Source organism: Trichechus manatus, unplaced genomic scaffold, assembly GCF_000243295.1.
Source record: "Trichechus manatus latirostris isolate Lorelei unplaced genomic scaffold, TriManLat1.0 scaffold00155, whole genome shotgun sequence".
Taxonomy (NCBI): Eukaryota; Metazoa; Chordata; class Mammalia; order Sirenia; family Trichechidae; genus Trichechus; species Trichechus manatus.
In genome coordinates, this window is record NW_004444091.1 from 4649291 (window position 1) to 4676612 (window position 27322).

The 27322-nt window shown below is 43.7% G+C and overlaps 1 protein-coding gene across 1 annotated transcript in view; it reads left to right on the plus strand.

Annotated features, from left to right (window-relative positions):
• ADCY1 (adenylate cyclase 1) overlaps positions 1–27322 on the plus strand; it is a 250518-nt gene that overhangs the window by 58576 nt on the left and 164620 nt on the right. Inside the window, exon 2 of the mRNA XM_004386117.2 lies at positions 4385–4534. Coding sequence (XP_004386174.2) covers positions 4421–4534 — 114 coding nt within the window. The 5' untranslated portion in view covers positions 4385–4420. The remainder of the gene's footprint in view (positions 1–4384; positions 4535–27322) is intronic.

A 27322-nucleotide genomic window follows, 5' to 3' on the forward strand; every position in this document is an offset into this window, starting at 1 on the left:
TTGATTTCTACTTTTATGGCTTTATGGTCAGAAAAGACACTTTGTAGTATTTCGAGGCTTTGGATTTTTTTAAGGCTTGCTTTATGGCCTAATGTGTAGTCTATTCTGGAGAGTGTTCCATGTGCATTGGAAAAGATAGTATACTTGGCTGCTGTTGAGTGGAGTGTTTGGTGTATGTCTATGAGATCAAGTTGGGTGATTGTAGCATTCAGCTCTTCTGTGTCTTTGTTGAGCTTCTTTCTGGATGTTCTGTCCTTTACCAAAAGTGGTGTGTAGAAGTTTCCTACCTCTATTGTAGAGCTGTCTATGTCTCTTTTCAGTTCTGTTAGAGTTTGTTTTATGTATTTTGGAGCCCTGTTGTTGGGTGTGTAAATATTTATTATAGTTACGTCCTCCTGGTGTATTGACCCTTTAATCATTATATAGTGTCCTTCCTTATCCTTTGTGGTGCATTTTATTTTTAAGTCTATTTTGTCAGAGATTAATATTGCCGCTCCCGCTCTTTTACGAGTGTTGTTTGCTTGATATATTTTTTTCCATCCTTTGAGTTTTAGTTTGTGTCTTTAAGTCTAAGGTGTGTCTCTTGTAGGCAGCATATAAACAGATCGTGTTTTTTTATCCTATCTGCCACTCTGTGTCTCTTTATTGGTGCATTTAATCCATTTACATTCAGCTTAATTATTCATAGTTATGAATTTAGTGCTGTCATTTTGATGTCTTTTTTCGTGTGTTGGTCACAATTTCTTTGTTCCACTTAATTTTCTGTGCCGAGTCGTTTTTCTTTATGTATTTTCTTTTCATGTTTTTCATTGTTGTTGATTTTGTGTTTGCTGAGTCTTTATTCTTTTTTGGTTTTTTATTTTGACTTGTATAATTGTTAGTTTCCTTTGTGGTTACCTTAATATTTACCCGTATTTTTGTAAGTTCATACCAGTCTTTTATTTCTTCATATCACCTTGACTTCCTCTCTGTCTGAAAAATCTATGTCTAGATTTTTTAAGTCCCTGTTTTTTGTTTTAGTGTTGTCATCTTTTACATACTGACATCTGTTTCCCTATTTTCAGTGTTTTAGCTTTGATTTACTTTTTGACTTCCTTATCTGGATTGATATCTGGTTGCTGTGTCCTGTGTTCTAGTCTTGGGTTATCTGATTTTACTGATTTTCTAACTGGAAGACTCCCTTTAGTATTTCTTTAATTTTGGTTTGGTTTTTGCAAATTCCCTAAACTTCTGTTTATCTGGAAATGCCCTAATTTCACCATCATATTTGAGAGACAGTTTTGCTGGATACATAGTTCTTGGCTGGCAGTTTTTTTCCTTCAAGGCTTTATATATGTCATCCCATTGCCTTCTGGCGTGCATGGTTTCTGCTGAGTAGTCTGAGCTTATTCTTATTGACTCTCCTTTGTAGATGACTTTTCGTTTATCCCTAGCTGCTCTTAAAATTCTCTCTTTATCTCTGGTTTCGGCAAGTTTGATTATAATATGTCTTGGTGACTTTCTTTTGAGATCTACCTTATGTGGGGTTCGATGAGCATCTTGGATAGATATCTTGTCATCTTTCACGATATCAGGGAAGTTTTCTGCTAACAAATCTTCAACAATTCTCTCTGTATTTTCTGTTATCCACCCCTGTTCTGGTACTCCAATCAGTTGTAGGTTATTCGTCTTCCTAGAGTCCCACACAATTCTTAGGGTTTCTTCATTTTTTAAAATCCTTTTATCTGATTTTTCCTCAAATAAGTTGGTGTCAAGTGCTTTATCTTCAATCTAACTGATTCTGACTTCCATTGCCTCAGTCCTGCTCCGATGACTCTATTGAGTTGTCTAATTCTGAAATTTTATTGTTAATCTTCTGGATTTCTGATTGCTGTCTCTCTATGGATTCTTGCAGCCTGTTAAATTTGCTATTATGCTCTTCTCTAATCTTTTCAGTTTCCTCTCTATTGTGTGTTCTGTGTTTTGCTTAATTTCCTTTCTAATTTCTTGAAGAGTTCTCTATATTAATATTGTGAATTCTGCCTCTGGTAATTCCAAGAAATTTTCTTTCTCCAGAAAATTTCTAGATTCTTTATTTTGGGAGCTTGCTTAAGTCATCATGGATTGCCTATTTATGTGATTTGATATTGACTGTTGTCTCCGAGCCATCAATAAGTTATTATATTAATTTATTTTATGTTTGCTTACTGTGTCCTAGCTTCTTGTTTTGTTTTGATATGCTCAAATAGGCTGTTCATATGAGCTAGTTTGATTATTGGTAACTTTGAAGCTCTAATGTCCTGTCACCAGGTGGTTAGATTTGTTACTAGGTATGTGAGCTCAGGAGTCCGCCCACTCCTCCTGTATGGATTCAGCTCAGACACCCAGGTAGATAGCTACCAAGTGTGTGGTGTAGGCTCTCACTTCCAGTCCTAGACAGGCATGGGTGATTGATGTAGGCATAGGCATCTGGCTGCAGCAGAGGGGCACACTCTGAGCAAGGCAGGGGGCTAACAGCTACCCCCGAGTGTCCAGGAGGAAGGCATGTCCCTGTTCCCTAGAGCGTGTAGGTGGTGGGTTTTGCAGCTGGATTATGAGCACCTAATGCTGTTGGCTGTAAGGACTGGTGGGCACCTCTTATTCGTGGGCCCCTATCGCAGGTGGCTGGGTGGCGTGGGTAGAGCCTCCAGTCCTCAGGCCCCTGATGTGGGTAGGTGAAGACCCTGCTTAATGGGCAGAATAGTGTCAAATATCAAGAACCTACCACTTCACAGCTGAAGCAGTTGAAGTTAGACTTCTGGTATATATTCTGTTGTACTGCGGTAACGTGGGCCTATGCTGTTGAGATGGGCCCACACAAGTCTACGCAGGTGGAAAGGCACTCAAAGTCTGTGGATCCCTTATGCATGTGCCTAGGCAAAGGAGCTGTGCCTACCCTGGGTTCCTGGCTTAGGGGAGCTGGCACTTTATTTTTCCCCTGTTTGTTAATTTGTTCACTCTCCAAGGCAGGGAAAATGGCTCTGGGTGTGTGACAGATCCTACTTCCGGCCCATGGGATATGGCAATTGCTGAAGCCAGTCTGGGAACCAGTGCAGAGCAGGGAGCAGGGAGGTAAATGGGAGAGAGTTTTTTCTGTAAGGGAGGTGTTTTTGATCTGCACGGTAGGCCGTACGCAAGTACTTAATCTTTCACCGATCCAGGGCTGCTTCTCACTGATTCTGGGTGGCCGTGTAGATTCTCTGGCGCTGGGTCTTCCCTGGTGTGGAAGATGCGCCTCCTGAGTATTGCCGCTTGCCTGCTTCACCGCTCACACCCGAGCTGAAGGGTTCAGGCTCTCACCAGGTCAGGTCTGGCAACTCCTCACTGCTTCCGAACTGTCTCTCCGCCCCCCTACCACTCAGTCCGATTCCTCAGCTCTGCCTTTGATGTTTAGGGCTCCTAGATTGGCATATATAATTGATTCACTTGTTTTTTTGGGTCTTTGTTGTAAGAGGGTCCACCGGATGCATCTGACTACTTTGCCACCTTGGCCTTGCCTCCTCTAACCTCTCCAGTCTTGCAGCTGACTGGGGGACAACTGCCTTATAAAGTGCTTGTAAAACCACAGCTCCTCAAGGAGGCGGGCATCCTCATGCCCATCATGGCTGTGCTGGTGCGTCTGGAGGTGCGTGGCAGTTCTGCTGACTATGGGAGGCGTCTTCTTCTCAGCTCCGGCCATGGGATCCACAAGGGCCTGGGAGACCAGAGGAGGAGGCCACATGGGGAACTCTACATTCACACTGTGCCTTAAGTCTCTTATTGTAACTTGAACCATGCTGTGTCCTGTCCCAGTTAAGTCTCTGCAGCAGGCCCAACCCTTGGAGTCCAAGTCCGCTGGGGAGAGCCTCCTTAGCCAAACCCATTTCTAGTTTCTTTTTCTTGAGAGGGGAAGGAAAACTTAAAGACAAAGCAGAGACCTTCTACACTTTAAGTTTCTTTATAGGTGTTCTTTCCATACTCAAATCTCCATCCTTTTTTTTTTGTAACTCACCTCCATTGAATCTTTCCAAAGCATTCCACTTAGTGTCGGTGAAAACAACTCTCTTTTCACATTTGTAGTATGTTCTAGGGTTATATGTATCTAGTTCTGTTACATGTTCTTGTTTGTACAGCTGGCCTGGCAATGAGGAGAGAAGCCTCCGTGGGGCCAGTGTCGGGACCATGGGCAGCGGGATGCGGGTTTTGTGCTCAGATCCAGCCAGTGTGTCTCGAGGCAACAGATGGCTATGGTTTATTCCACTGGTGGGTTGTGTGGAGCTAGGAGTGTATACTGTGCATCCTGAGCCGGGACTCCCAGACAGCCTTGTGCAGTTCTTCGGGCCTGCCATCTACATTCATGCTGTGTTCGCACCTTCTCTCTCTCCAGCTTGGAGCCAATGCCCTGCTGTTTATCAGTGTGAACATGTATGGGGCCTTTGTGCGGATGCTGACGGAGCGCTCCCAGAGGAAGGCCTTCCTGCAGGCCCGCAACTGCATCGAGGACAGGCTGAAGCTGGAGGACGAGAACGAGAAGCAGGTCAGTGCTCTGGGCTGTGACCAGCCCACTGCTCAGTGACAGGATGTCTTGTGGGTACGTAGAGGCACTGAGTGGAGGTCCCTGTCCACCTGGGTGTGCTTAGTGGCTTCAGGGCCCAGCTGGCCCACTTTGCCTTTCCCTGGCCAGCCCCTCCTCTTGGCAGGCTGTGTGCTGCCAGTGTCCTCAGTGAGCTGCAGAACTGGGGCAACTGGGGGGTAGTACACCCACAATAGAAAGACTGCCAACCTCTGGCCTCCCATGGGCAAGTCATTTGTCCTCACTGAGCCTCAGTTTAATCATTGATCAAATGGGGCTCCAACCCTTGTGTCACGTGGAGGCATGTGGGGAGCTGTGATAAGACCCATGAGGTTTTATCTGAATCAAATGAGCCCATAGAGGAGTGTGAGAGTCACACTGTGGTGAGGTTTGCTGCCCCTGTGAGGGACCAACTGCCCCTCAGTGGCTGAATGCTGGCGATTGTTTCCTGTGCTCTGAGGTGGGTATGTTGGCGAGTGGTCTTCTCGTGGTGTCAGGAGGACAAAGCCATTTCCTGACGGAGGCAGGGTCCTGACTGCTGGCTTGAGGGACCCTTACAGGTGAAGGTCTTATTCCTCCAGCAGCCCCGGCAGTGGTTTGACACTTGGCGAACTCCATTGTACAGTCGCATCCACAGCGCTTCCCATGTGACTGGGCAGGGTGCCTTGGCAGCAGCGGTGGTGGTAATGGTGGCAGCACTGGCCTTGGGCCACACTGTCCCTAGCACCTTGCATGAGCCTCCTCACCATGGCCTTCTGAATGAGTGCTGCCAACCTCCCAACTGCAGAGAGCACAAGCAAGGTGGGGAGGCTGGGTTTGGAAGGAGTGGGCTTCAACACCTGCTGTCCTTTGCCCTTTGCTAGCAATATAAACGTGCTTCCTCCCAAGGTTCTGAGGAGGGGGTGCCAGGTTGACGTGGGTGGATGCGCCCTAGTTCTGAGGAAGGGGTGCCAGATGAATGCTCTCCAGTTCTGAGAAGGGGGTGCGAGGTTGATGTGGGTGGATGTACTCTGGTTCCGAAGAGGCGGTGCTGGGTGGACTCGCTGGTTCTGAGGAGGGGTTTCTTGGCAGATGATCTCCATTTCTGAGGAGGCGGTGCTGGGTGGATGTGCCCTGGTTCTGAGGAGGTGGTGCTGGGTGGACGTGCCCCGGTTCTGATGAGGCGATACCGGGTGGACGCGCCCCAGTTCTGACGAGGCAGTACTGGGTGGACGCGCCCCAGTGCTGACAAGGCGGTGAGGGGTGGATGTGCCTTGGTTCTGAGAAGGTGGTGCTGGGTAGATGTGCCCCAGTTCTGTTGAGGCAGTGCCCAGTGGGTGTGTCCTGGTTCTGACGAGGCGGTGCCGGATGGACATGCCCGGTTCTGAGGAGGCTGTGCCGGGTGGACGTGCCCCGGTTCTGACGAGGCGGTACCGGGTGGACGCACCCTGGTGCTGACGCGGTGGTGAGGGGTGGACGCGCCCTGGTTCTGAGGAGGTAGTGTTGGGTGGATAAGCCCTGGTTCTGATGAGGCGGTGTCAGGTGGATGTGCTCTGGTTCTCATGAGGTGGTGCCCGATGCGTGCACCCCAGTTCTGAGGGAGGTGGTGTTGGGTGGATGCATTCGATTCTGACGAGGTAGTGCTCAGTGCATGTGCCCCAGTTCTGAGGACGCGGTGCCGGGTGGACTCGCCTCCCTTCTGAGGAGGCGGTGCCAGGTGGGCACAGCTGGATTCTGCAGAGGAGATGCCAGGTGGATGCAGGGGAGGCCAGCAGGGCAGTAACCACTAGGATGGGGCTGGTTTGCCCTATCAGCATCTGCAGGAGGCAGTGGGGATGCAGGGTGGAGGCCAGTGGGACTGGGAGGTGGGGCCTTGGAAGGAGGTCCACCTGATGGGGAAGAGCCTGAACAGAGATGGTGACCAGGAATGGACCTGGTGGATTGCAGGAAGCGAATTAATATGCTGTGGCCTCAGCCAGAAGGAGACACAGACCCAGTGGTGGAGAAGGAAGCAGGGCTGGTTCCTAGATGCTTTGCTCAGAAATGGCTCTGCACTCACTGAGGTGTTTGAACTCAGTTATGTAGGTGGTAGAGCCTTTAGCAGCACCTTAACAGGAAGGAAGTGTGGTCAGACTTATGCTTGAGGTCAACACAATGAAGAATTGTAGGTGAGAGCAGAGGGAGAGGCCGATTAGAAGTTTGGCAGGTATTTTTCTTTTCTCTTTCCACGGGCACAGCTGTCTTGCCCAGAGTTGCCGTGGTCAGAGGGTTCTTGAAGCAGGTAGAGGATTGTGCTTCAGTTCAAAAAGAAGTGTTCCACTCGAGAAACCCAGACAACATTTTCCCTAAGGGATGCACCTGGCAAGACAGCCCTGTGGGTTTTGTCTGCCCCTCGCCAGCCAGGGATGGTCGAGGTGAGGAGGAGGGAACCACTGTTTTGAAATGGAAACTTCCACCATGCAGACCCCTCATACTGCCAGTGCCAGAGCCCAGCTTGTGCCAGGACAGGGACCAACAGGGGGAATTGTGGAAAACACACCGCTGTTATTCCAGATGCTCCCAAGTCAGGCTGGGCACTGCGTGGGTGACGGTCTACACAGTCTCAGTGCCTGCATTTGCTGGTGCCAAAACTTTTATCCCCCAAGTTGATAGATGACTTCCTGACAAAGGGGGGATGGGGGACTTCGTTTTCATCTGCAGCTGGCATCTCAGGCCATCTTCAAGTAAAGATACTGATAGGAGCATTTACGCCTCACCCAGGCCCCAGTGGACAGGAAACATCCTGGCATCTTATGCCCATTATTGCTGATTTTTGCTGCAGCCTTGAAGCAGGTGAAAATTGCTGCACCTATCAGGAGCCTACACCCTCCCTTCCTATATTGTTTAGTACTAGCCAGCTTTGGTTGCCCTGTGGTGATTTTTAAAGAAAGCAGAAACACTCCAGCACACAGGATCTCAAGAGATTTTATTGGTCTCCCTCCCCCGTGCCAACACAGCCAGCAGAGCCTCTCTCTAGACCTTTCGCAAAGAGCAAAGCCTTCCTAATACTTTTATAATGGAATATTAGAATAACTCCCTGCCCTTCCCTCTTCTTCACTCCATATTCTCAAGGCAGCCCATTGAACAGAGAGGGACTGAAAGAGAGGGATTAGTCAGCACAGGTAGGTGGGGTATGCATGAGGAGGGGGGGATTCTGTTTTATTTTGCCACTTACTATGCTTCTAGTTATTTTGCTACTTACTATGCTTCTAGAAGGAGTTTTTGGGTAGTGCAAGTGGTTAACATGCTTGACTGCTAACCTAAAGTTGATAGTTCAAGTTCACCCATAGGTGCCTGGGAGGAAAGGCCTGGCGATCTACTTCCGAAGGATCAGCCTTTGCAAACCCGATGGAGCACAGTTCTACTCTGACACACATGGGTTGCCATGAGTTGGAATAAACTCCATGGCAATTGGTTTTATACTCCTAGAAGATTCTCTGTTACTCTTTGAAAAAGTTACCTAAATTGTCAGTATCACTAAGGCTGACACCCTTGGGAGGAATTTGGATGTGCTAAAGTATGGAGCCCTGGTGGTGCAGGGGTTAAGAGCTCGGCAGTGAACTGAAAGGTCAGCAGTTTGAATCCACGAACCATTGCTTGGAAACCCTATGGGGCAGTTCTACTCTGTCCCACAGGGTGGCTATGAGTCGGAATTGATGGCAATGGTTACGGTTACTTTAAAGAAACTCCTCACCCCAGCAGAGCAAACACACACACAAAACAGGGAGCAGCCCTCATCTTGCTCACCCACTGACTGCTGCTTTGCCTGAAGGATCTTGGCAGGAGAGAAAATGACATAAAATCCAAAGATGTTCTTCTTATCTGAGTTGTTAGAACTCTTTAAAGTTCATATCAGACCTCTGCATCATTATTAAAAACATAAGTCAACTTTATTTTGCTTTATAATGAAATAACTGGAGGAAAATAATAAAGCTAGTAATAAAGTAGAAAGTGACAGAGCTGGTACTGAGCTGAGGCTAGGCCCACGCCTAGTGCTATTATGGCCCATTTTTCCCCTTTAGATTCTAGTCCTCCTCAGCCATAAAAAGTTTCTCACAGAGGTTTTAGGTTGATAGATAACTGAGTTAAAATATTCCAAAGGGTTGTGAAGCTTCGTTTAAAAGGGCTCTTTCAGTTTCAGAACAAAAATATCAAAAGCTGGTTCTTTGATATAGAAAAGTCTTGGACAGAATGATCAAGAAGAAAGGGAGCAGACAAAATGACGACTATTAGGGATGGAAAAGGGCATGACTACAGATAAAGCAGTGATTAAAAGAGATAACAAGAAAATACTAGGAATGATTTTATGCCAGTATATTTGGAAACTTAGACAAAATGCTCAAAGTCCCAGAAAAATGTGTTAGTAAAGCTGATTCAAGAAGAAAAAGAAAACCTGAAAACTCCTATAGCCATTTAAAGATACTGAGTCAGTAATTTAAAACCTTGTTGTGTTTGTTGTTATTAGCTGCTGTCCCGTTGGTCCCTGACTCATGGAGACCCCATGCACAACAGAACGAAACACTGCTTACTCCTGTGCCATGCCCGTGATTCGTTGCGGATTGGACTGTTGTGATCCATAGGGTTTTCATTGCCTGATTTTCTGAAGTAGATCACCAGGCCTTTCTTCCTAGTCTGTCTTAGTCTGGAAGCTCCACTGAAACCTGTTCAGCATCATAGCAACATGCAAGCCTCCACTGACAGACAGGTGGTGGCTGTGCATGAGGTATATTGGCCAGGAATCGAATCCAGGTCTCCCACATGAAAGGTGAGAAAAAGACTCAGATGGTTTTATGGGTGAGTTATAAAGAACTTCCAAGGAAAACATTATTCCAATCTTATATCCCATAAAATAGAAAACCCATTCTATGAGATCAGTACAACCTTGCTTTGTGTTTCACACTTAGAGCTAAATCCACCTTGAGTTGATTTTTATCGATGGTGTGAGGTTGGAGTCAAGACTCACTTTTCCAGGGTCACAGCATGTAGTTTGTCACAGCGTAGCAACCACTACTGAGAAACCCTCCGCCCCCAGAGTCACGCGGGCCGCCCTGCTGTAAACTGGGGGTTTGTGCATGAGCAGATGTGTTTCTGACTCTCTTCTCTATTCCAAGTCTACCGTCTATCCTTGTCCCCATACTGCCCTATCTCAATTGTTTCATGTTCCATAGAGCAAGCCCTCCCACTTTGCTTTATTCTTCTTAGGAGTATTTTGACTCTTCTTGGCTGTTTTCATTTCCAGATAAATTTTGAAAACTGTTTTACAAGGTCCACATCCACTCTTGCAGTTGAGTTTTTTAGGTGGGATTACATTGAATTGATAGATCATTTTGGGGAATAGAGATGCCTGTATATACCAAGTTCTCCAGATCGTGGAAATTTGTAGCTCTGTACTCAGGTCTTTGCTAGGGCATCTCAGCAGTGCTTTGTAGTTTTTTGTGTAGCTGTCTTAAGTAATTTTCCTTAAATTCATTCCTAGGTATTTGTTATTTGTAGTGCCATTGTAAACGGTGTCTTTTTAAAATAAATTTTATAATGGGTTTGTTGCTGTTATATAAAAATAAAATTGGATTTTATATATTGCTAGTTGTCTTAGTTTGCTGGTGCTACTGTAACACAAATAGCACAAGTGGGTGGTTTTAAAGACTAGGAATTTATTTCCTCTCAGTTCAGAAGGCTGGAAGTCCAAATTCAAGGCATTGGCTCTAGGGAGGGTCCTTCTTTGTCTGTTTCACCTTCCAGTGGCTACTGGCAATCCTTGGTGTACCTGAGCTTGTAGATGCATCTGTCCCTGTCATCACGTAACCGCTGTCTTCCCTGGGTGTGTCTCAGTGTAAAACCAAACCCAACCCATTGCTGTTGAGTCGATTTCCACTCATAGTGACCCTATAGGACAGAGTAGAACTGCCCCACAAGGTTTCCAAGGAGCACCTGGTGGATTCGAACTGCCGACCCTTTGGTTAGTAGCTGAGCTTTTAACCACTGCGTCACCATGGCTCCGTCTCTCCATATAGACCCAGGATATTCTGTGTGACCCATTAACATAATAAAAGAAAATCCCTATTTCCAAACAGGGTCACATTCACAGGTACAAGGGTTAGGACTTCAACTTACCTTTTTTGTGGACACAAGTTAATACATAACAGAGGCTGAGAAATGTCACTGTTTAGTGAGCTGCCTTGTGCCCAGCGAAAAATCCAGGTTCTGCTACTTTGAAAGAGAAAATGAGAATGGGTGTTTGTTAGGCAGGTGCTCGTCTCTGCCACAGGCAGGTAGTCTCCTATGACTAAACAGACACAGACAGACGAGATCTCACCTAGTAGGGTGCTGGGAAGCAGACCTAAGAGTCTGCAGGAGGTGGGCGTGGCAGCTTTCCTGGAGTCTTTTGTCTAGCATTCCAGGGACTCACTAGTGGGACTGCCTCACCCCAGCCCTGCCTACCTTTCCTTCTTCACTTCCCAAGACCCTAGTGTCTTTAGTATTTTCCATATCAACTGAGAAGCACAAATCAGTTGCTCTGGAGAGCATGCACAGCCTTAGTCCACCCAACAACATATGATCCTCTATTTCCAGCATAAGTCAAGTGCATGATTTAAAATACAGAAACGAAGCTGGCCAAGTGTCACAGCTGAGTCACAGTTGAGCCATCGAGGGCACACAGGGATGTTGTGTGCCTCATACCTGGGCTCTGAGTGTGTCCCTGGTTCTGAGAATGGGCTTGTGTGGGACAGGGGATGCATCCTGGCTCTGTGACATTGGTGGTGAAGACTCAGGCATGGGCGGAGGGGAGCCGTGCCTGCCCCTGCTGTTTCTTCCCTTTCCCCTGGGCTGTGTGCAGCAGCTGGCAGCCCCCTGCTTCACCCTTGCTGACTCTGTGACTCTGAGCAGGTGACTTGGCATCTCAGGGCCTTGGTTTCACCAGCTGCAAGGGACTATCTGGGGTGTCTGTTCCTGAGGACTGGTGTGGACAAGGGGGCGTGGGGTACAGACACGCTTGTGTGCAAAATCTGAGGAGAAGCTGATGATGGGTCACATTTAAACACTGATGTGGAAAGGCCGATGCCACCATCCAGCAGCACTGCTGTTAAATTTATCTCATAAAGTGATTCTTTTCTATTTAAATAGACACTTCTGGGCCTGACAGCTGATGCCTTTCAGTGTCTGACTTCCTGTCAGGAGTGCTCCCTTTTACTCCTAAAACAGCTCTTAATGTTTCTGCTCTGCCCAGAAATCCACAGAAGAAGCATCTGTTCTCAGCCCTTCCTCATCTCCACTCCAAACAGGGCATGGAAGCATTCCCGAGTGTTCTTTTCCATTTAATGGAAATTTAATGAATAGAAAGCTTAAGCTAAGGTATTCTCACATTGCTAGTCGGACTTTCCAGTTTACAAGTAAGTTCTAAAATCTTAAGTGGTTATAGAATCCGTGTGGGAAATTTTAATGCATGGGTCCAGCAAACCCAAATGCCAGGTCCCTGCTGTGCTCGCAGACTTCGGGTGGACAAAACCTGGCCCCAGCCTTCACCCTGCAAGACGTCCCCTAATGGGTGAGAGACACGAGAGCAGTCAGCCTAGTCCTCTGGGATGTGTTGTGTGGAGGAGTGGAGATCGCGTCAGCAAAGGATGCCAGAGGAAGAAGTATCTGGCTGGGCCTTTGAAGGATGTGTAGGAGTTTTACAGGGAGAGGCTGGCAGGTGGGCAGCAGTAGGTAGCATTACAGGCTGGAAGTGGGGGTCATAGGTGTTGTTTTCAGGAAAGGCCAAGCAGTTCAGCAGTTGGGTGCTCTGCCTTCCTTCAGCTTGGCAAAGGTCTGGGGTGGGGGTGGGAAGGGCAGCCCCTCCTGGGTGAAGACCCCCATGGGGCCTTGGGGTATTCACAGTTCCCCACTGGGCTCTAGCCCTGAGGTCTGCACTTGTCACTAGCTGGAGGCAAGGGAGGGCGATGAGGGTCATCTGAAGGTTGCCCCTCTTAGCTCATAGGAGGCCCCCTCCCTGCTACTCCTCGCATTCTGGCCAGGAAGCCTGGGCTGGCAGGTCCTGTCCCCCTGATTCCAGCTTCCTCTTCTCTGAGTAGAGGCTGAGCCTGCCAGCCTGCAAGTGCCATGCCTGTTCCCAAATGCTATTATTAAATCATAATTCCAAAAATAACAGACAGCTATTTATAAAGCACATACTAAATTTGCCATTGTAACAAGGCTAATGGAACAATTTTGAGTTCTCATTGTGTGAGGAAATGTGTCAAGAGAAAAGAAAGCTTCCCTTTAAGTGATAGAGGATAGATTTTTAGAAATCTGGCCCATTCACAGCACCCTTCCCAAACTGCTACAGTTGTTAGTCATTTTTTGAAAACAGCTTTGTTGATATATAGTTTACAGACTATAAAGTTCAGTGTAATGTTCAATTGCATGGTTTTTCGTATATTTACAGGTTTGTGCAACCCTCACAATAACCTAACTGTAGAAAATTTTTATCACCCCAAAAAGAAATTTTGTACCCATTAGCAGTCATTCACATTCTACTTTCTGTTCTCCTTCCCCATGCCCCATGCAGCCCTAAAAAAAAAACAAAAAACAAACCCATTGCTATTGTGTCGATTCCGACTCATAGCAACCCTATAGGACAGAGTAGAACTGCCCCATAGAGTTTCCAGGGAGCGCCTGGTGGATTCAAACTGCTTACCTTTTGGTTAGCAGACGTAGCTCTTAACCACTATGCCACTGTCCCAGCCCTAGGTGCCCACTAATCTACTTTCTATCTCTGTGGATTTGTCTATTCTGGACATTTCATGTAAGTGGAATCATGAAATATGTGGTCTTTGGTGACTGACTTCTTTCACTCAGCATAATGTTTTTAGGGTTCATCCATGTTGTATCATTTATCAGTACTTAATTTCTTTTTATGGCTGAATAATAGTCCACTGTACGTACGTACCATATTTTGTTTATATGCTGATAAATGTCTTGTTCTTTCAACTCTTTGGCTATTACGAATAATGCTGCTGTGAACAGTTATGTACAAGTTTCTGTGTGGACATAAGGTTTCATTTCTCTTGGATATATACTTTGGAGGAGAATTGCTAGGTCATATGGTAACTCTCTACCATCCGTCTGTCAGTTTGTCATACTTTGATGACTTGCTTGTTGCTGTGATGCTGGAAGCTGTGCCACTGGTATTTCGAATACCAGCAGGGTCACTATGTGGACAGGTTTCAGTGGAGCTTCCAGACTAAGACAGTCTAGGAAGAAAGGCCTGGGAATCTACCTGTGAAAATCAGCCAGTGAAAACCCTATGGATCACAACGGAATATTGTCTGACTCATTTGCTTTGGATAGGCCATTAGAGGGATCAGTTGCGGGAAGACGGCATCATGTGTGGTGACGTAGAGGGCCGGTGAGGGCAAAGGAGACTCTTGGTGAGAAGGCTTGGCACAATAGCCCCAGTGATAGACTCCGATGTGTAGGCAATTGTGAGGATGATGCAGGACCTGGCAATATTTCCTTCTGTTGTACATAGGTCACGATGAGTCAGGGTTGACTCCAAGGCAGCTGTCGTAACTTTATGTTTAGCATTTTGAGGAACTGCCACACTATACTGCTTTTCAAAGTGGCTGCACCACTTTACATTCTATCTCAGTTTCTTAGTGCTGCTATAACAGAAATACCACAAGTGGGCTTTAACATACAGAAATTTATTTTCTCACAGTTTAGGAGGCTAGAAATCTGAATTCAGGGCACCAGCTCTAGGGGAAAGCTCTCTCGTCAGCTCTGGGTAAAAATTCTTGTTTCTTCTAACTTTTCTTCTTTGATTCCTTGGTAATCTCCAGGTGGATCAGTCTTTCCCCATTTATTCTTACTTATGTGCCTAATTTGCTCCGTTTATATCTCTAAAGTGATTGGTTTAAGACACACCCTATACTGCTATGCCCTCATTAACATAATGAGGAAAACTCTATTCTCAAGTGGGATTACATCCTCAGGTATAGGAGTTAGGATTTGTAATAAGTATTTTTGGGGGTCACAATTCAATCCATAAAATCACACCCTTTGACTTCCCGAAATTCATGTCTTTCCCACATACAAAACATATTCACTCCATTATATTATCCCAAAAGTCTTAAATCAATTCCAAGTCCAAAATCTCATCTTCTGAATTATTTAAATCAAGTATGAGTGAGACTTTGGGCATATTCCATCCTGGGGTAAAATTCCTCTCCATCAGTGAACCTGTGAAACCTAAAATACAAATTATCTGCTTCCCAAGTACAATGGTGGAACAAACACAGGGTAGACATTTCCATTACAAATGGGAGAAATTGGAGGGAATACAGATTCACGGGCACCAAGCAAGTCCAAAACCCAGCAGAGCAAATTTCCTTAGCTCTCAAGGCTTGAAAATAATCCTCTGCTCTCCAGGACCATCTGGGCAATGGCCACACTCTAAGGATTCTGGGTGGAGGCCCTTCAGCCTTGGCCATCAGCCTCACCTTCCAGGCTCACTGAGACGGCAACTCAGCTCTCTCAGCTTTGGGTGGCTTCATTCACCTAGTCCATCTGAGTGGCCACCCGACTCTCCTCAGCCCTGATAAACTCTGTTCTCCTGCCGTTTGGGCATGGCAGCCCTGCTCCTTTAGCTTTGGGTAAAGACGCCATTCTCCTGGCCTTTGGCCGTGACAGCCCCACCCTCTGAGGTTTAGGCAGGGCCCCATCTTCTTGGACTACCTGAACAGCAGCCCCACACTCCAGAACTGAGTTGGTGGAGAGTTGACTCCGAAACCTAGGAGGCAATGGTTTCATCCTTTGAGAAACGAAGGCAGACCTGCCTGTCATTGGCCCTCCAACAGTTCTTCTGAACTCTGAACTGCTCACGGGATGCTGCCTTCCTTTTCTTGTAGGACAACAGATGTTTGCAACCAAGTCACTCAGTTGGCCCATTTCCTGCCTGTAGAATTCCAGGAGGAAGGCAGCTTTCCTTAATTTTGTACCATCTCTGTCCCTTTCTGCTGTGGTGTTTGAATAGATCCATCAGTTACAGGCTTAATATCTTGAACATAAGATTGAGTAGCGACACCCTTGGTGAAAGTTTTTCAAGACATTTCCTTGGTTTATACAATAGAATTTTCCAAGTTTTTAAGTTTTCGTTTCATTTTGCACTGTTCATTTTTAAGTCTGTCTCTTTCCTCTCACATTTTACTGTAAGCAACAAGGAGAAATGATGCTGCTCCTTTAAGATCTTCGTTTAGAAATCTCCTTAGTGAAGTATCCAGGTTCATAACGTATAAGTTCTACCGTCCACCAAATATTCGAACATAATTCAGACAACTTCTTTGCCACTTTTCCTCCAGTACCCAGTCACATGTTTATCATTTCTTTTTGAAGCCTCGCCAGAAGCACGTTTAATGTCCACATTTTTAGCAACGTTCTGTTGCTGGTGTTATATGTATTCTCTAAGACAATAGAGACCTTCTCTATGGCTCTCCTCACTTCTGAGCCCTCACCAGAATTGCCTTTGACGTCCATAATTCTACAACAGTCTCTTTAAGACAATCTAGGGCCTTACTATTAAGCACATCAAAATTCATCTAGATTCTACCTATTATCCAGTTGCAAAACCACTTGCACATTTTAGCTATCTGTTAGAGTAGCACCTCACTTTCCAGTAACAAATTCGGTCTTGGTTCCGTAGTGTTGCTATCACAGAAATACCACGAGTGAGTGGCTTTAACAAACAGAAATTTGTTTTCTCACAGTTAGGAAGCTATAAATCTGAATACACGGTGCTGGCTCTAGGGGAAGGCTTTCTCTCTGTCAGCTCTGGGGAAAAATCCTTGTCTTTTCCAACTTTTCATCCTCATTTCCTCGGTAATCTCCACGTGGCACCAGTCTTTCTCCGTTCGTGCTTGCTTACTTCTGTGCCTAATCTGCTCCTTTTAGAGCGCAGAAGTGATTGGTTTAAGACTTACCCTACACTGACATGACCTCATTAACATAACAAAGAAAACTGTTCCCAAATGGGATTCCAAGTAGAAAGGTTAGGATTTATAACACATATTTTTTGGGGGGACACAATTCCATTCATACCACATTCCCACCAGAAATGGATGAAGCTTTCAATTTCTCCACATCCGCAATCCTTTCTTTTAATTAAATAAAACTTTTTATTTTTAGTTAAGTATAGATTTGCATGTAGTTGTAAGAAATAATACAGAAAGATTCTGTGTACCCTTTACCCAGTTTCCCCCAATGGTAACATTTTCAGAACTATAGTACAATATCATAGCCAGGATATTGATGTTGATACAGTCAAGATACAGAAAGTTTCCATCACCACAGGGATCCTCTTGTTGCCCTTGTTGCCCACTTCCCTCCTCCCCACCCTCCCTCTAATCCCTGGAAAACACTAATCTATTCTCCATTTCTAAATTATGCCATTTCAAGAATATTATATAAATGGAATCATACACTATGTAAGCATTTGGGGTTGACTTTTTTTTTACTCAGCATGATTCTCTGGAAATGAAACTGTGTTGTTTGTATCAATAATTTGCTCCTTTTTATTGCTGAGTAGAATTCCATAGTATGGAGGTTCTGCAGTTTGTTTAACCATTCACCAATTGTAGAAGTCTTGGTAGAGTCCAGTTTGGGGCTGTTATGAACCAAGCTGTTAGAAACTTTAATATACAGGTTTTGGTGTGAACAAAAGCTTCATTTCTCTGGTATGAATACTCTGGCGTGAATGTGCAGTTGCTAGGTAGAATGGAAGTTGCATGTTTAGTTTATTGAGAAATTGTAATACTGTTTTCTGAAGTGGTTGTACCATTTTGCATCCAACAGCAGTGTAAGAGGGATCCAGTTTCTCTGCATCCTAACCAGTGTTTGGTATTGTCACTATTTTTTATTATAACAATTCTGAAAAGTGTGTAGTGATATATCATTGTAGTTTTAATTTTCATCCCCTTAATGGCTATAATGTTGAACATGTTTTCATCTGTATGATCTCTTCAGAGAAATGTCTGTTCCTGTCTTGTTTCTTTACCTTTCCATATAAATTTTGGAAGAATATTGGATCCCTGGGTGGGGCAAATGGTTTACACTGAACTACTAACCTAGAGGTTGATGATTCGAACCCACTCAGTGGCACCATGGATGAAAGGCTCTGCAATCTGCTTCTGTAAAGACCACAGCCAAGAAAACCCTGTGGTGTTGTTCTACTCTGTAACACATGGGGTCACCATGAGTTGGAATTGACTCAATGGGAATGGATTTGGTTTTTCTGTATCTACCAAAGATTTTTCTGGAATTTTGATAGGGTATGTGTTAACCTTGTATATCAGTTTAGGGAGAATTGACATTTTTACTGTGTTGAGTCTTCAGTCCTGAAATGGTATGTCTCTCCATTTATTTAGATATTCTTGGATCTCTTTAATAGGCATTTTGTAATTTTTAGCATGCATGTTTTGTTAGATTTACACATAAGTGTTTCTTTTTTTGAGAGATTGTAAATGGTATTGTATTTTTAATTTCAGTATTCGTTGTGGGTATGTAGAAATACAATTAATTTTTGTTTGCTGATTTTGTATTCTATGACCTTCTGAACTCCATTGTTTGTTCTAGGAGTTGTTGTTTGTTTCTTCTCCATAGATTCATGTGTATTTTTTTATGTAGACCATCATGTCATCTGCAAATAAGTATAGTTTTATTTTTTCCTTTCCAATCTGTATGTCATTTATTTCCTTTTCTTACCTTACTGCACTAGCTATATTTTCCGGTACTATGTTGATTAAGAGTGGTGAGAGAAGACAATATTGCCTTGTTCTGGTGAAAGCATTCACTCTTTTACCATTAAGTATAATGTTACCTGTAGGCTTTTTTCTGGATGTTTTTTATTAAATTGAGGAAGTTTCCCTCTGTTCTTGTTTATCTGAGATTTTATTATGAATGAATGCTGAATTTTGTCACATTCTTTTTCTGTGTTGATATAATATGATTTTTATTCTTCATCCTGTTGATATGTTGCATTACGTTGATTGATATTTGAATACTGAATTGGCATTGCATCCGTGGATTAAATTCTACTTTAATTCTTTTAGAGTGCTTTCTTCTTTTTATATGTTGCTGAATTCAATTTGTTAGAATTTTGTTAAGGGTTTTACATCTATATTCTTCAGGGATATTGGTCTGTTTTTTTTTTTTGTACTTGCTATCTGACTTTGGAGCCCTGGTGGCATAGTGGTTAATAGCTCAACTGCTAACCCAAATGTCGACAGTTTGAATCTACCATCTGCTCCTTGGAAATCCTAACAGGCAGTTCTACTCTGTCCTATAGGGTTGTTATGAGTCAGAATTGACCTGACAGCAATGGGTTTGGGTCAGCTTTTGGTGTCAGAGTAATATTAACTTCATAAAATGAATTGGGATGTGTTCCTTCCTTTTCTGTTTTCTGAAAGAGATTGTGTAGAATTGGAGTTAATTCTTCTTAAATGCTTGGTGGATGTATCCTGTGAAACCATCTGGGTCTGGGAATTTTTTCATGAGTTTTTAAATTATAAATTCAGTTTTCTTAATAGATAGAGTTATTAACATTGTTTATTCACCTGATTTCATATGGGGAGAGATGTGGTAGTTTGTGCTTTTTAAGAAATTGGTCCATTTCATCTAAATTATGAAATTTATAAGTGTAGAGTTGTTGATACTATTGCCTTTGATACTATTCCCTTTGTCCCTTTCATGTCTGCAGAGTCTGTCTTAGTATATGATCTGTGGGCGCTTGAAAACAATGTGTATTCTGCACCACTTGGGTGGAGTGTTCTATAGATGTTGATTTTATATACCGTTGGTTGATGTTGTTGAGTTCCTCTCTGTCCTTGCTGATATATTTGTCTAGTTGTTCTATCAGTTATTGAGATAAGTATGTTTCAGTATCCAGCAATAATTATAGGTTTGTATGTTTCTCTTTTCAGTTCTATCAGTTTTTTCTAACATATTTTGCTGCTGTGTTGATTGTATGTCTTCTTGGTGGACTGACTTTTTTATCATTATATAACTTCCCTCTCTGTCTCTGGTAATTTTTTTTCTTTCAAAGTCTACTTTTCTGATAATAATATAGCTACTCCAGCTTCCTTTTGGTTAATGTTTGCATGATCTATCTTTATTTAATTATATTTTAATTATATTTTAAGTGAGTTTCTTGTAGAAATCATATAGTTAGGTCATGTTTTTTTAGTCCACGCTGTCAATATCTTTCAATTGCTGTATTTAGAACATTTATATTTTATGTAATTATTGTTATTTTAGGGCTTAAGTTTGCCATTTTATTTTTTGTTTTCTGCTTTCTCTATTTTTGTCTCTTTCCTGCCTTCCTGTGTTACTTGAACATTTTTTTTATAATTTAATTTTGATTTATTTATAATGCTCTTGAGTGTATCCTTTTGTATAAATTTTTAATGGTTGCTCTAGTTATTTCTCTCTCTATACACACACACACACATAGATCTATATATTCTTATCTATGTCTATATATCTTACCATATCCTGTTGTCAAAATTTTGCCAGTTGGAGTGAAGTGTAGAAACCTTACCCCTTTTATGTCCATTAACTCTACCTCATTTATAATAAAATTGTCTTAAATATTTCTTCTACATACATGTAGAACCACATCAGGCAGTGTTAGAATTTTTGCTAAACTGTCACACATTATTTAAACAACTCAAGAAGGAAAGGAAAACCTATTGTTTTTATGCATGGTTTTGCTCTTTTCATTGTTCTTTCTTCCTTCCTGATATTATTCTAAGATTCCTTCTCATTCATTATTTCCTTTTTGTTTAGATAACTTCCTTTAGCCATTCTTTTAGGGCAATCTGCTGACAAAAAATTCTCTCAGTTTCCCTTCATCTGAGAATGTGTTGATTTCCCCTTTATTCCTGAAAGGTTCTAGATTGACAATTCTTTTCTTTTAGCGCTTGAAAAATGTGCGCCACCTGCTCATGGACTTCATGGTGTCTGATGAAAAATCTGCTGTCATTCAAATTCTTTTTCCCCTATTGTTAAGATGTCATTACTCCATCCCTGCTTTCAAGGTTTGTTATTTGTCTTTAGTTTGATTATAACGTGTCTTGGCACTTATTTCTTTCAATTTATCTTCTTGGGGATTCTCTCAATTTCTTGAATGTACAGGTTTATGTCTTTTGCTAAATTTGGGAAGCTTTCAGCCATTATTTCCTTGAATACTTTTTAAGCTACTGTGATGAATAAATTGCATGTCAACTTGGCTGGGCCATGATTCTCAGTGGTTTGGCAATTATGTAATGATGTAGTTTGGCAGTTATATAATGATGTAGCTATCCTCCATTTTGTGATATAATCACCTCCATGATATGATCTGATGTGATTAGCCACTCGGGTATAAGGGGAGTTTCCTCAGGGGTGTGGCTTGCAGCCAATATATATGTATGTTCTGGCAAAGTTTGATGGCTTTTGCTTGCTGTGGATCCTGTATCTGGCTAGTTATCATCTGACCTCCGGTTCTTGGGATTTGAGCCAATGGCCTGCTGTATTGCCTGCCAATCTTGGGAATCATTGGTCTCTGCAGCCTGTGAGCCAGCAGCCTGCTATCTTACCTGCTATCTTAGGCTGAGTTTTTGAGAGAAACAAAACCAGTGAAGAATCTATATATATGGAAATATATGTATTTAGAGAGATTTATTATCAAGGAAATAGCTCCCATGGTTGTAGAGGCTGGCAGGTCTGAAGTTCAGCCTATCAGGCATCAGGCTGGAGGCTTCTCCTGATTCACGTAGTTTCAGGGGCTGGCAAACAGAAAATCGGCACGTCAGAGAGCAGGCCTCTGGCTCTCAGGCTGCGGATCGCCAGGTAAGCCAAGAACCAGAGGTCGGATAAACAGGAGCAGGCTGCAGGGTCCAGAGTGAGCAAAAGCCCATGAGCCTTGCCAGAAAGTCTACCTATATTGGATGCAGGCCACATCCCCAAGGATACTTACTTTCAACTGATTGGCCACTCACAGCAGATCCCATCATGGAGGTGATCACCTTATATCAGAACTCATCATGGAGGTGATTACATCATTATATGACTGCCAGACTACATCATAACTGCAAACCACTGAGAATCATGGCCCAGCCAAGTTGACACACAACATTAATGGTCACACCTGCCAGTCTTGGATATGTCAGCCTCTGCATCCTGTGAGCCAGCAGCCTGGTGTCTGACCTGCTGATCTTGGGTTCGTCAGCCCCAGCAGGTACGTGAGTCAGGAGAAGCCTCCAGCCTGAAGCGTAACTCACGGACTTGGGACTTGCCAGCCTCTGCAACTGTGTGAGCCATTTCCTTGAGATAAATGTCTCTCTCTCTCTGTGTCTCTCCCTCCCTCTCCATCTCTCTCTCTCTCTCTGTGTGTGTGTGTGTGTGTGTGTATATACGTATACATATATATATACACACGCTTCACTTAAGCCCACCTAAGACATTTGGTACCAAGAGTGATTCTAGAGAAACAGAATTGTAAGGATGAGTTTCCTAAATTGGTTCTCAAGTCTGGTTAGTCTTAAAAGATGTTGATGACTCTGCTTCCAGTAGTAAAGACGGTGGAGGGCATTGTTAATCCATGGTGTGAGGTGGCAATAGAAATATGCAAAATATCACCACCAATAGATTAAGTATTGGTGAGACATTGAGACATGAGGCTCTGGACGATCACGTGTTTGATACTTTTCCACAATTTTATCAGAATGAGAAGTATAAGGAAGATGGTTGGTTGGTCTACTTTTGCTAGACAAAGTGATAAAAGAAAGAGTTGAGCTCAGGGCTTCACAGTCACAACTGAAGCACCACATAAATGACCTCAAAGTAGCTACTTGTGCCCTGAAAAAAAAAGCCTTATTTCTTGTAGTAACAGAGCTGATACTACTGGAAAAAACAAACAAACCCAGAGTCTTATCATAAGAGTGGCTGTATTACAATGCCAGTTGAATTCTCAACCTTCAGTGGTGTCTGAAATTAAAGTGAGGGCATTGACTGGAAAAAAATGGGACCCTGAAACTTGGGATAGGGACATATGGGCAGGTAATCTGGAAGCTGAGTCCCTAAATTCTATTGAATCACTCCTGCCAACAGAACCAGCCTTCTAACTCCCATCTGAAGAGATTACTCCATCTTTGTCTGCTAAGCCACCCTCCCCAGTAAAACCATTAGCCCCTCTACCCCTATCTGATGAGATTAACCCAGCTGTATCTGAAGAGTGTTTGTCTGAGATATTGCCGATGGTGGCATAAGAGTCCTTGCCTGGGGCATCATCTGAGGCAGATGCATTATAAGACATTGCTGAATGTTCTTAGAACACATCCCCACCACCCATCTTTGGTTCTACACCTATAACTAAACTTAAGTTCCAGTGATCCCCAAAACATGAAGTACAAAGTGTGACCTAGGAGGAGGTGAGCTATACTCCAAAAGAACTGTTTGACTTTTCTAATACGTCCAAACAGAAACCTGGGGAATATGTGTGGGAATGGCTCTTAAGGGTGTAGGATAATGGTGTAAGGAACATAATGTTGAATCAGTCTGAGTTTATTGATATGGGCCCACTAAGCACAGATTCTTCATTCATTATTTCAGTTGGACAGGTTAGGAAAGGACCTAATAACTTATTTGGTTGGTTCGCTGAAACATGGATTACTCGGTGGCCTACACTAAATGAAGTTGAAGTGCAAGACCTGCCTTGGTATCCTGTCAAAGAATGTATCCAAAGGCTTAGGGAAGTTGGCATGTTAGAGTGGATCTATCAGGTTAGACACACAGACCCACCAATGGAGTTCCCAGAGGACACAACTTTTACCACAAGGGTGAGGGAAAAATTTGTAATGGGAGCCCTAGCATCTTCGAAGACTGCTGTGATTGCAATTTTATGTAATCACATTTGACAATGGGAACTGCCCTAACTGAATTAAGACACTTAACTACAGTGGGGCTGGTTAGACCCCGTAGTGGTAGGGGCCAAATGGTGGCACTCAATTGACAAAGACAAGGTGGCCATAGTTACTGTAATGGACAGGGCATCGATATGCTTTCACTGTCCTACTTCAAGGGTATATCAGCTCTCCAGCTCTATGTCATAATTTAGCCCTCAGGAACTTTAATTGCCTTTCCCTTCCACAAGATACCACACTGGTCTGTTGCATTGATGACTTTATGCTGATTGGATCTTGTAAGGAAGAAACGTCAGTTACTCTGGACTTATTGGTAAAACATTTATGTGCTACCAAAAACCAAACCCATTGCTATGGAGTCAATTCTGACTTATAGTGCCCCTATAGAACAGAGTAGAACTGCCCCATACACTTTTCAAGGAGCAGCTGGTGGATTCGAACTGCCATCCTTTTGGTTAGCAGCTGAACTCTTAACCACTGAGCCACCAGTGCTCCCATTTGTGTGCTAGAGGGTGGGAAATTAAAAAAATTCAGGTGCCTTCCACCTTAGTGAAATTTCTAGGGGTTCTATGCTGTGGAGTATATCAAGATATTACTTCTAAAGTGAAGGATAAGTTATTGCATGTGGCCCCTCCTACAACTAAAGAAGAGGCACAATGCCTGGTGGGCCTTTTTGGATCTTGGAGGCAACATATCATTCATTTGGGTGTGCTACTCCAGCCTATTTATCAAGTGACTCGAAAAGCCCCTACAAGAGAAGGGTCTACAACAAGTTCAGGCTGCAGTGCAAGCCCCTCTGCCACTTGGGCCCGATGATCCAGCTGATCCAATGGTGCTTGAAGTGTCAGTGGCAGATAGAGATGCTGTTTGGAGTCTTTGGCAAGCCCCTATTGGTGAATCACAGTACAGACCCTTAGGATTTTAAAGCAAAGACCTGCCATCCTCTGCACATAACTACTCTCCTTTTGAAAAACAGCTTTTGGCTTGTTACCAGGCCTTAGTAGAGATTAAACACTTATCCATGGGCCACCAAGTCACCATGCAGCCTGAGCTGCCCATCATGAACTTGGTGTTGTCTGACCCACGGAGTCATGAAGTCGGACATGCACAACAACACTCCATCATTAAATGGAAGTGGTATATACTATATCAGTCCTGAGCAGGACCTGAAGGCATAAGTAAGTTGCATGAGGAAGTGGCCCAAATACCTGTGGTGTCCACTCCTGTCACATTATCTGCCCTATCACAGTCTGCACCTATGGCCTCAAGGGGAGTTCCTTATGATCAATTGACCGAGGAAGAGAAAACTCATGCATAGTTTACAGATGGTTCTGTGCAATATGCAGGCTCCACTTGGAAGTGGACAGCAGCAGTACTTCCTTCCTAAACGACAGTGATGATGGGAAATGCTCCTAATGGGGAGAACTTCGAGCAGTGCACCTGGTTGTTCACTTTGCTTGAAAGGAGAAATGGCCAGATGTGAGACTGTGTTCTGATTCATGGGCTCTAGCCAATGGTTTGGCTGGATGGTCAGGGACTTGGAAGGAACATGATTGGAAAATTGGAGACAAGGAGGTGTGGGTGGAAGAGGTATGTGGGTAGACCTCTCTGAATGGGCCAAAGAAGTGAAGATATTTGTGTCTCATGTGAATGCTTACCAAAGGGTGACCTCAGCAGAGGAGGATTTTAACAGTCAAGTGGATAAGATGATGCTTTCTGTGAAAATCAGGAATCCTGTTTCCCCGGCTACCCCCATCGTTGCCAGATGGGTTCATGAACAAAGTGGCCATGGTGGCAGGGATGGAGGTTATGTATGGGCTCAGCAACATGGACTTCCACTCACCAAGGCCAACTTGCCTTCAGCTACTGCTGAGTGCCTGATCTGCCAGCAGCAGAGACCAACACTGAGTCCCTGATTTGGCACTACTCCTCCAGGTGATCAGCCAGCAACCTGGTGGCAGGTTGATTACGCTGGACCACTACCATCACGGAAAAGGCAGCGTTTTATTCTTACTGAAATAGAAACTTACTCTGGATATGGATTTTCCTTCCCTACATGCAGTACTTCTGCCAAAACTACCATCTGTAGACTTTCACAATGCCTTATCCACTGTCTTGGTATCCCACACCGCATCATCCTGGATCAAGGGACTCACTTCACAGCAAATCAGTGTGGCCATGGGCCCAAACAAAAAAAAACCCAAACCCGTTGCTGTCAAGTTGGTTCTGACTCTTAGCAACCGTATAGGATAGAGTAGAACTTCCCCATAGGGTTTCTAAGGAGCAGCTGGTGGATTCAAACTGCCGACCTTTTGGTTAGTAGCTGAGCTCTTAACCATTGCAGTACCAGGGCTCCACAATGGGCCAATACTCATGGAATTCACTGGTCTTACTGTGTTACCCAACAACCTTAAGTAGCTGGCTTGATAGAATGATGGAAAGGTTTTCTAAAGACACAGTTACAGTGCCAGCTAGCTCAAATACCTTGCAGGTTTGGTTGCAGGGTGTTCTCCAGGAGCCTGTGTATGCTCTAAACTAGCATCCAATATATGATGTTGTTTCATCCATAGCCAGGATTCATGGGTCCAGGAATCAAGGGGTGGAAATGGAAGTAGTACCTCTCACTATTATCACTAATGATCCACGCACAAAATTTTTGCTTCTTGACTCTGCTTTGTGGGTTTAGAGGTGTTAGTTCCAAAGAGAGGAATGTTACCACCAGTAGACACAACAGTGGTTCCATTGCACTGGAAGTTAAGAATGCCACCTGTCCTCTTTGGGCTCCTCATGCCTCTGGATCAACAGGCAAAGAAGGGAGTTACTGTGTTGGCCGATGTGATTGATCCTGATTATCAAGGGGAAATTAGATTGATATTACATAATGGTGGTAAAGAAGAGTATATCTGGAATACAGGAGATCCCTTAGGATGTCTCTCAGTACTACCATGCCCTGTGATTAAAGTCAATGGAAAACTATAGTAACTTAATTCCCACGTGGCTTCTAATGGTCCAGACTCTTCATGAATGAAGATGAATGAAGGTTTGGTTCACCCCACCAGGCAAAAAAGCAAGACCAGCTGAGGTACTTGCTGAAGGTAATAGGAATATGGAATGGGTGGTGGAAGAAGGTAATTCTAAATGCCAGCTACAACCACGTGACCATCTGCAGAAACAAGGACTGTAACTGTTATGAGCCCTTGTATGTGTGCATCAAGTATTTTTTGTTTTCTTCACTTATAAAATATAAGATGTGAATGGGGCTAGTGTGTTAGTTGTATCATGTTAGGTGCAAGTATGACTTTGTGATTGTCTCACCATCCTCGCTTCTAAGGAGCATTCTGGCTGTACTTCTTCCAAGACAGATTTGTTCATTCTCCTGGCAGTCCATGGTATATTCAAAAGTCTTTGCCAACACCATTATTCAAATGCGTCTTGTTCGATTCAAAATAGCCAATACTAGTCCATTTCAGCTTACTAATGCCTAAGCTATCGATCTTTATGCGTTCTATTTCATTTTGGACGACTTTCAATTTTCCTAGATTCATTCTTCATACACTCCATGTTCTGATTATTAGTAGATATTTGCAGCTGTTTCTCCTCATTTTGAGTTGTATCGTATCAGCAAATGAAGGTCCTGTTACTTGTAACTGAACATATCCAAATTAATATAAGAGGTATGAGGGGCTGGAGGGAGACAAGCTGTCTTTAAGGAAGATTTCCTATCCTCCCACTACATATAATTAAAAACCCTGGACATTATATATTAAACAAACATAAAAAGACTGTGAAAGGTGGAGAGAAG